This window comes from Merops nubicus, unplaced genomic scaffold, assembly GCF_000691845.1.
Source record: "Merops nubicus isolate BGI_N331 unplaced genomic scaffold, ASM69184v1 scaffold5360, whole genome shotgun sequence".
NCBI lineage: Eukaryota > Metazoa > Chordata > Aves > Coraciiformes > Meropidae > Merops > Merops nubicus.
The window spans coordinates 1-9,397 of record NW_008582020.1 but is presented as its reverse complement, the minus strand read 5'-3'; the positions used below and the strand labels follow the sequence as shown (position 1 = coordinate 9,397).

Below are 9,397 nucleotides of genomic sequence, written 5' to 3'. Positions count from 1 at the left end.
CCCCCCGCCGCTAATTAAAGTGAAGTCAAGCTGTACTGAGCAACCCTGCTGCCGCCTGCTGCCTTAGAACAGTAGCACACTTCTTCTGTCAGCACCAGCCTGGCCAGCAGGACTAGGGAAGTGGTTGTCCCGCTGTCCTTGGCGCTGGTGGCGCCATACTTTGAGTGCTGGGTTCAGTTTGGGCCCCTCACTACAAGAGAGATACTGAGGTGCTGGAGCGTGTCCAGAGAAGGGCAATGAAGCTGGTGAGGGGTCAGGAGAACATATGAGGAGTGGCTGAGGGAACTGGGGTTGTTCAGCCTGCAGAAAAGGAGGCTCAGGAGAGACATTATTGCCCTCTACAGCTCCCTGCGAAAGGAGACTGTAGCCAGGGGAGGGGGGGTCAGTCTGCTCACCCTAGTAACAAGCAATAAGACAAGAGGAAATGGCCTCAAGCTACACCAGGGGAGGCCTAGGTTGGATATTAGGAAAAAATTCTTCCATGAAAGGGTAGTCAGGCATTAGAACAAACTGCCCAGGGGACTGGTTGAGTGACCATCTCTCTAAGTATCTAAAAAACATGCAGATGTGGTGCTAAGGGATGTGGTTTAGTGGTGGACTTGGCAGTGCTCTGCTCAGTTTCAGTGCCTGTGCATTTGGGTTGAAGGTTTTCCACTGTTCTTTGTTTGTTACTTACACAAACATAAAGCATATACAGCTTAAAAGAGAACAGATGTCTTCAGCACTCTTTGGTGCCCCCTGAACAGCAGAACCCCAAGTGGGAGATCTTTAAGACACAGTATGTGAGTATCATTCATTAGACATTTAAACAGCACAGGGGAGTTTGCCCTTTGGATATCTGAGAAGCTCTGCTGGGGGAAAAAAAAATGATTTTTTAATTCCTCTAGGGTTTGTCTTTAAAAGGCAGCACTGTGTTCCTGATCTTACCCTGTGATACACCAAACCAAAGAAGTTTTTTCCAGCTGTTGGGTACTGGAGACTGGGGGAAGTACCTGCGTCGTTGACAGCGTTGCGCATCTCGTAGCTGTTAATGGTGCCCGAATGATCCGTGTCGTAACGCTTGAAAATTTTCTGGAAAAAGAAAGAGAAATAAATACACAGCAGAAATAGAAGCATGTGCTCCTGTTGAATGCACGCACTGACTGGGTGTGGGGTGTGTGCCTCGGGCACTTGGAGGCTTTGCTATTTCCCTGATTTCACTGCTGCTGGGCAGCGGGGGTTGTTAGCACAGAGCTCCTCTCAGTCACAAAGTGAAATAATTTAGATCCATGCCATAAGAAGCAAAGAGATCTCTCCCTAGAGACTATCCTTGTTTGATTTGAGCTTATGCTCTTAATAATTTCTCCTGATTGCCCTAATTAAGCTATTTGTGAGGCCTGATTCGAGTTCCCATCTTCCTCCTCTTCTGATTTGTATGCCTCTGTTCTGTTCTCCTGGGGAAAGTCCTCACGTGAGTGCTGGAGCTTCAGAGATTCAGGATATTTGCTTAAGCTGTGAGTAGGATGAGGAGAGATGTTACTTTTCTTTTTAGAAGCTAATTTGCAATTTTTTTAGCTTTTCTTTTTGTTATAGTGTACGTAGAGAGTTCTGGCTTTCCTACAGCTTTTGTGCTGCAGAAGCTGTGAAGAACAGCACTGTGGATACTATCAGTACCTGCCAGCTTTTAATCTTGTCCCAGAGATGTCGAAACTCATCAAAGTTTATCTTCCCTGAGCCATCTGTCTGTGATGCAAACATTCAGGTAAAAAAACCGCGATATTTTGAAGAAGAAAATAATAGTTAAGTCTGCAACTACTGGTGAAGGGATGAATGTGAAACTGAGTCTAGGATCTCCTCAGCATTAGGAGCTGGCTGAGCTGTGCAGTAAAATATTTGTGAATGTTTCTGTTACTGTGTATAGTATTTTGTTTGAGGAGTGTGAAGTATTTTGTGTTTAAATGCAAATATCTGGTACAGGAGAGCAGCTTGCTCCTGGAGCTGTTAAAAAGTGTGTGAGCAGGATGTTTTAGTGGGCTCTTTCCACATACCTCCAAATGTGGAACTTACCCAACCTTTTTAAGACAACTGAGCTTTTTCCTAGAGTGAAGCTCTTTCTGCCTTGCTTAAAATGAGCTGAGAACTAGGCAAAATGTTGACTAAAGCCATTTACAAAAGTGTGTCAAGGCTCCAGCTATTTATGGTTCTGGGTTGTAGTTACAGTTTTCTTCTTCTCCTGTTTGAATGAGCTTGTGTTCTGTCAAAATCATCTGTTATATCAAATAAGAAAACTGGGTGATGTTTTATCAGAGGTAACAGCACATGGCACCTTGTAGTGCATCTTATTATACTTGCTCTGAGTTTCTGTGTGTGTTGCATGCTATGCACACAGTGGAATACATAATATATTATAAACTTAAGAGAGAAATATAGTAAGCTTGTTGTCAAGAACCATAGTTATGTTGAGCTGGCTTTTAAAAAAAAAAATTGAATCATGTTTTAATGCCTAAACTGGCCAGTTGCTGACACCTAAGGAGCAGTGTCATACTGACTGATTTAGGTTTCTGTTTTGGATTTTTTTCATCTGCCAGCTATGCTAATGTTGAGGTAACTGGGGTTCAGATGTGCCAAACCAGGAGTGCTGTGTTGTCTGACTACTATTCTACTTCCCTGGCTTACTGAGCTGTGTGTGCATGGCTTGAGTCGTGTGGTGTCAAGCATTTCCCTTTCCCCAGAAAAGGATACATCCATTAGAGCAATCATGCTGCGGCAGGATTCCAGTTCAAATCCTTCTGTCCTGAGGTCCTTATCTGAAAAAAAATGATTCCAAGTGAAAATAGGTCATGTAAGTCAACAAGTGCTGCTGCTTCTTAGGTGTAAATCTACTTAAAGTAAAAGCCAAACCTACTTCCTTCAGCCAGAGGAGAGGTAAAGAAATCTGAAAAGATTCTAAGTGATGTTATTGCTTGTGAATTAGAGATTACTTTTCTTGACCTGTTATATACAATAAAACCTCTGGAAAACTCTAATTTCCTCATAACTAAGCAAGGCCATGGTCTGTAGGCTAAAGTTTGTTAAAAAGGAAGAAAGGTCTGCCTCTCCATTAGAGTCTTTGTAAATTTTTTTTTTTAAGGGCATTTGCAGTCTCCTAGAAATGCTTTATTGTTTTGTGTGGTGCTTCCAATGAACTTTTGCTCATTTCTGCATTTTCTGTACTTGTTCACTCAGAGAGCAACTCTAGCAAGCTGAACTTTTCATAAAGTCTCAGATGCAAAGGCCATGGAAGTGTAACTAGGAAATTTGTGAGTTTGAAACCATAAATAATTTTTAGAGTGCAACTCAGAGTGGAAGGTTACATTAAATCACAGATTTCTTTTTCCAGGGTTACAGAAAAACTTGCTCAAACTCACGTTTTTTTACAACGTTATTGAGAACATTCCTGAGTTCTTCAGCATTGATCTCCATGTCCTGGTGGGAAATGTGGCAAAAATATAATTAATTACAACATTTCTTATTAAGCAGATAATTTTATGAATGAATATGCTAAAAATATTAAGTCTTTGGTCACATTTCAGTATGGCATATATATGTTTCAAACAAGTGTTCTAGTTCATATAAACATTAGTCCAAGTCTTTCTTGAGGCGACGATACCAGGTAGGTCTAAAGTTACCATGTAGTGTTTATTAAACTACAACCAAAAGAATGACCAGAAATTTCAAGCCACTATTTAAGCTAAAAAGCCAGATGTGAAAATCCTTATAACTCATTTGCAACGTCTTGATTTATGTGGTTCTTTGTTCTGTTTTTACTTTTAACTAACCTCATGAAGCACAGACTGGAGGGCATTGCCTTTCTAACTTGTTTATTATACATGCTATGCAAAACAGCATCATGTAGTGGTGATAGAATTAAGAGCCTGAATTTAAATAAGGCTCCCTCACACACAATGGGAATAGTCTAGATGTACATATGAGGATAGCTGTCTACTTAATTGGGTTTTGATTTGATGTTGCTTAGCTTCAAATCTCAAAGGAAGTTTGATGGAAGGAAATTCAAAAGGAAATTTTAAAATTCGGTGGTTTGAGTCCTTGCAGCAGTTGATTTAGGTGCTGTTGTGGGTAGGCAGCTGTGGTGGTGGAGATGGGGGTTGGTTGCATACTCACATCTCCTGCAATCTGTCGAAAAATATTCCTGAACTGTTTTTCCTCTTCACTTCTCTCACGAGCTTTTGCTGAAGAACGCTGAAAGGCAACAAGCAAAGAAAAGATGCATCCTTAGCCCAGCAGGGAAGGGAAAGGGCCTGGATGGTTCTCTCACCCTCAAGTCGGGGACCCTCCTAGGAAATCTGGAGGCTTTCAGAGGAACAGGTCATCTTCCTGTTCCTTTTGCCTTTTTTTTCAATTAATGTGTTCTTTGGCCAAACTGCCGAGTATTTAACTTCATCCCAGTTCTCCTTTTCTCTTAGAAGGAGCCTAAATCATTGCTTCCACTGACTGATGTTTATCTTCTAATTTTTTGTTTCAAAATATTGCAAAGGAGAAGTTTGGAGCAGAAGAGGTATATCTGCTCCACAGCCACCCTGTAGGCTATGAACTGACTGGAGAGACTTGGGCTTGAGACCTCTTTGTGTTGGGGGGGCTTGCTGGAGACAAGTAGCACAGGAGACAGAGGGAAAGGATGAAGGTGAAGCTTTCTCAGATGCATGCCAAGAGCAAGCCTGAACTCTGAGGCTGATAGTGGGGAAGGGATCTCTCACAGCCAGGATCCTTGTATGAGAGAGCAACCAGGGGATGTTTTCAAGCAACTCAACCCTCCAGTACAGGTGTTAAATAACTGAAGGGGTAGTCTCTGTTCACTCATGCTTGTTAGACCCACATAAACCAAATGCCAGTCATGCTAAGACTTGATTAAGAGCTTTTTAAGTATCTTAGGACACTTCTTTGCCCTGTTGCTGTGCTTTCCCCAGCCGCTCTTTCTTGCTAGCCAGACCAAGCCCTATTTCCCCCTCTGCCACTTGCTGCAGAAACCTTTTTCTCATCTGCGTGGGCTTTTTCACCATCTTTGCCAGCATCTCCATCTGCTGTCAGCTCCTTATTGCTGTTTGCTCTGTCAGAAACAAAGATGATAGGCTAGAACAAGAAGAAGGAAGAAGGCAAAAGAAAAATGGAAGATAAGAAATAGCTGAAGGGCTGATATTTGGTGACAGCCATTCTGAGCTAAAGTGCATGCAGCAACAACTCCCACCCCTGAGAGCATGACCAGAGAAGCCAAAGCTGGGAATGAAAGGAAAGAAAGGAAGAAAAACAAAACAAAGCCCAACCAACCAACAAAAAAAACCCACAACCAAAACCACCCAAAATAAACTGAACAACCAATCACACACACATGTAACAACCCACCCAAAAAAACAACCAGACCCCACAAGAAACAAACACTCAAACCCACACTGTGGAAGAATTCCTGAAGCTACTGTTCAAATAGCTGTTCAAAAGTCTTTTGTGCAATTTCTGGCTTCTATCTTTCCTTTTCAGAAAGCCAGCAACCATTTAAGTGGTTTTAAGTAAAATAAGCCTCCCAGATGCTTGATTCTCAGTTAAACTGATGAGCTTGCCCCCCTCTTTGAAGAGCAGTAGTACTGAAAACAAACAGAATCTGAATCTTACAGAGAAAAGGAGTATTTGTGTAGGAGCCTGTCAGTTATGTGAAGCGTATGTTTTCTCTGGGTCAATTCTTGAAGCATTCAGCTGTAAGCAGCCACATGCCTGGTTTTATGCATTTCAAATAAGGAAAGCTTCTATGTGATGCAAACGTGTTACCCCAGAGTATTAACTGCAATTGGCCTGTCTTGAGATGAAAATGTCTGAGGACATTTTCAAGGTCCTAAATATGTTGTGTAGAATTGAAAGGAGAATCCTGTACTTTGGTGAGCAGAAGCTTCAGGAAAGAGGAGTAGCTGCATTAGGCAATAGAAAGCAAATGTGAGGGCACGTGTTTGCAGAAGGGGGGCTTTTCACTCAACAGGGGTGCTGGGCTGCCTGTGAAGGGGCAGGAAGGATGGGCAGTTTGAATAACCCAGAGTATCAAGCTTATAAAGCTGAAAAGTTTCTGTTACCCTTGAGTCAGGGGAGTATATGAGGCTAATGCAGTTTTATTATCTAGTGCAGGAAGACAAAATCTTTGCTGCCTGCAAAGAGCCTCTTATCCAGTGCCCTTCATCAACTGGATCACTTTCCAGATGCAAAGGAATCATGGTACCAATGGACTGTGCTCCTGCTGCATGCATGGCACATGCTCTTTGCTTTGCTGCCACTCAGCACATTGCACAAGTACCCACCTTGCCCTTTTTTTTCTGTACAAAAAGAGACAAATTTTTTTTTTAAAAAGTGCTTTTTAAACAGCATTATTGCTTTATCAACATTATGTAAAGCTGATAGTAAAGTAGTTGGTTTATTTTTCCTCTTGCCCTTTGTCATGTTTATTTTTCCCATTCCTATATTCATACATTTTTTTCCCATTTCCTATATTAATACAATTTTCAAATCTCAAAAAATGAAGGAAAAAGACACCCACCAAGAAACTGCATACTAAAGGACAGAAATTGCAGAAACCTTAGCAAAACAGTGTCTCATCTCATCTGGGCCTTCATCTGCTTGGATAAAATCTATAGTGTACCTTTTAACTCTGACTATTCCTTTTCTTTTTCCCCACCCATCAATGCAGTGGAGATTGGATTTCTGTACCCACAGATCAACATTATATGAAGTGGCAATTAAATTGCACCATATCTGGACAGATATTTTGTTATCATGGCAGCAGATGAAAGGGGAATGCTTCTGGGCAAGGTTTGATGGAGCTCAGTTCTGTGCAAGAGCATTTTGTCTGATTTTTTTCCTTTTTTTTTCTCAAGATGAATTGTATTGTTAGTTCTAGTATATTCCTACAAAGATGTGTAAAAAAAATCCAACAGAGTGAAGAGTTAGAGGTTGTCATGGATCCTACTTTGGATCAGAGTATTGTTAGGAACCCTTTCCAGAAAGCAGGTACTTCAAAAGAAGGTACGTTTTTTATTCACTGAGATGCCAGTTTCACAAACAAAATATTTTGGAGCAAAGAGATAGGTCTACCCTGGTCAATGATTAATCTCCACTGATGGAGGCAAAGGCATTGTCTGCTTAACATCCAGCTTCTTTATGCCAGGAGCAGATTTCAAATCTGGCAAAAGATTTTGGTCCGACCGAGTTGGAAAGTAGTGGTTGTCAAGCAAGTGTTAATAGAACCACCTTAATGAGAAATAATGGGGGAATTTATGCTAAAGGAGCTGTCATGTGGCTGCAAATGGGGTCCTGCTGCAGGTTTCTCTAGATGTGATGCTTCTCCTCTCCCTGCTCCTGTTCATGTACAAAAGAGGCCCAGGGCAGCACTTACCGATGGACGCTCTGCCTCAATCATGTTTCCAACCTCCCTAGAAGAAAGGAGAAGGTAAATAAATCAGCAAAATTACAGTTTCTAATGTTTCTTGTTCCTGTAGCTGGTTTGTAAGCTGCCACTTGAACTTTCCAACCAGCCAGTGATGTGGGCTGTCTTCTAAAGCCTGCAGCTGTAATGCTTGGATGTAGCTTTTTCCCAGTTCAAGCTAGGCATTCCAGATGCCACTTCCAGGAGGGCTGCTGCCTGGCTTCCTCCTCTAAAGAGCCTTGATAACACTGAACTTTGATAGCTGGGTGTAAACCAGAAGCTATTTGGCCTAAATAGAATGACACTAGCTGCAATTTGCTGAGCTCTGAGAAGCTAGTTGAAGAGGAGGATGGAAAAGAAATAACTACCTACTTCTGTGCTTCATTTGTGACTGAAATTAGGTTTAGTTCAATGATCCATCTGGCTAAAGCTTCAGTCAGTGGCATATAGGAATATAAACCAAACAGGTTCATTTTCATTAATAAAAATGGCTAAGGGTACATTTGCAAAGGCAAGCAGTAAGCTTCTCCAAAGACAGTTCCAATCAGGCTTTTGTTAGACTACAAAGGAAGCTTGGGGCAATGAGTTTAGAGCTTGGAGTTTCTAATGAAGAAACTGAAAAGAAAAATAAAGAATAAAATTAAAAGTAGGGCATGGTAAACTAGGAATATGACTGTAGCAGACTACTGGGCTCACCTCCACCTTTATGGGCAGATGAATGGACCTGCAACTTACTCTGAGAGACTTCTTTTCTCGGAGAAGACCCTGAGGATGAACTCCCCCTCCTGGTGGGGCTCGTAGGTGGAGGGGATGATGACGTACTCGCTGGGCGGCAGCCGGAAGCGCTCGGAGATTTCCCGCATGTTGATGTAGGTCTTGCTCCTGGCTTTGGAGGCGTTGTAGAGGAAGAAATCCTTTTGCAAGTGGTGCTTAGTACCGTGCATCTGCAGAGCAAATGAGCTGATTTATCTTCAAGGAAGTCTTACCCGTTCCCCAGGTGGCTTGTCATGCAAGGCAGGACATGGTTGGGGCAGAAAACGTAAAGGGTGCAGCAGCTTAGCAAGCAGGGACCCAGTGAGGGATGCTAGCTGGTAACAGATATGGAATCTGTCACCTTTCAGTCACTGCTGGTTGGGTCTAGCTGGCTTCTGAGGGCTGCTCCAGGGCCCACCTGCAGAGCATTGGCTGCTTTCTGCTGTGTACTGCTATGCTAAGTAGTGTGTAACCAAAGTTCAGGTGCTTTTCTTGGAGGGTGGCATGGAACGGAATGGTACATGCAAACTCTTACATGTGGTCTGGTAAGGGGAAGGTGTTTTCAGTGGAAATGTGTCCTTGCTTGGATAAAACATGAATTCTGTGTCTGCTAAAGAAACATGATAATCAACCATGGCATTGGCTCACATGAACATGAAGTCAAGAGCTGTGAGCTAAGAATACTTGCAGGCCATTTTCTGTAGAAATAACCACCTGTAAAACAGCCAGCAGAGTCAACATTCAGACTGCCACCTTCATCTTTTTCAGGTAACATAGCTTTCAGGTGAGCTTCTTTGCAAAACCCATGATGCCAATGATTTAGCTACTGGCAGGCTTGAAAAACCTAATCTGTGTGGTTTTACTATGTTTTCTTCAACGGCTGAAAATATCACTGATTTTCCAAACAAAGTCTAAGACTATAGAGAAAACTCTGTGGCTGCAGGATATAGGCTATTGGCATTATTTGCAGGAGGAAATGGAAATGGTTCAGAGTGGTTCTGCAAGCAGTGCTAAAGCAAAGTGCTCACTGACCCACCCTGCAAACCACAGCCAGGTCTCATACAGAGTGAAAAAGAAGGACTGAGGAAAAGATGCAAGTGAAAATGGGGTGTGGGTGAGAAGGAACTAAAAATTACTTGCAAGACGTTATGAATAAACACTCAAAGCAGGAAGGTTAGCAGTCTCAGTTCTGTTACATCCCTGAAAACAAAC

The 9,397-nt window shown here is 42.3% G+C and overlaps 1 protein-coding gene across 1 annotated transcript in view; it reads right to left on the bottom strand.

Annotated features, from left to right (window-relative positions):
* LOC103769099 (calpain-3-like) overlaps positions 1 to 8,376 on the bottom strand; it is a 10,072-nt gene extending 1,696 nt beyond the window's left edge. The window contains exons 1-9 of the mRNA XM_008936277.1: positions 8,168 to 8,376; positions 7,403 to 7,439; positions 6,312 to 6,326; positions 5,005 to 5,106; positions 4,141 to 4,218; positions 3,387 to 3,444; positions 2,722 to 2,786; positions 1,654 to 1,722; positions 993 to 1,071 (exon numbers count right to left, since the gene is read on the bottom strand). Coding sequence (XP_008934525.1) covers positions 993 to 1,071; positions 1,654 to 1,722; positions 2,722 to 2,786; positions 3,387 to 3,444; positions 4,141 to 4,218; positions 5,005 to 5,106; positions 6,312 to 6,326; positions 7,403 to 7,439; positions 8,168 to 8,376 — 712 coding nt within the window. The remainder of the gene's footprint in view (positions 1 to 992; positions 1,072 to 1,653; positions 1,723 to 2,721; positions 2,787 to 3,386; positions 3,445 to 4,140; positions 4,219 to 5,004; positions 5,107 to 6,311; positions 6,327 to 7,402; positions 7,440 to 8,167) is intronic.
* Positions 8,377 to 9,397: the final 1,021 nt, after the last annotated feature.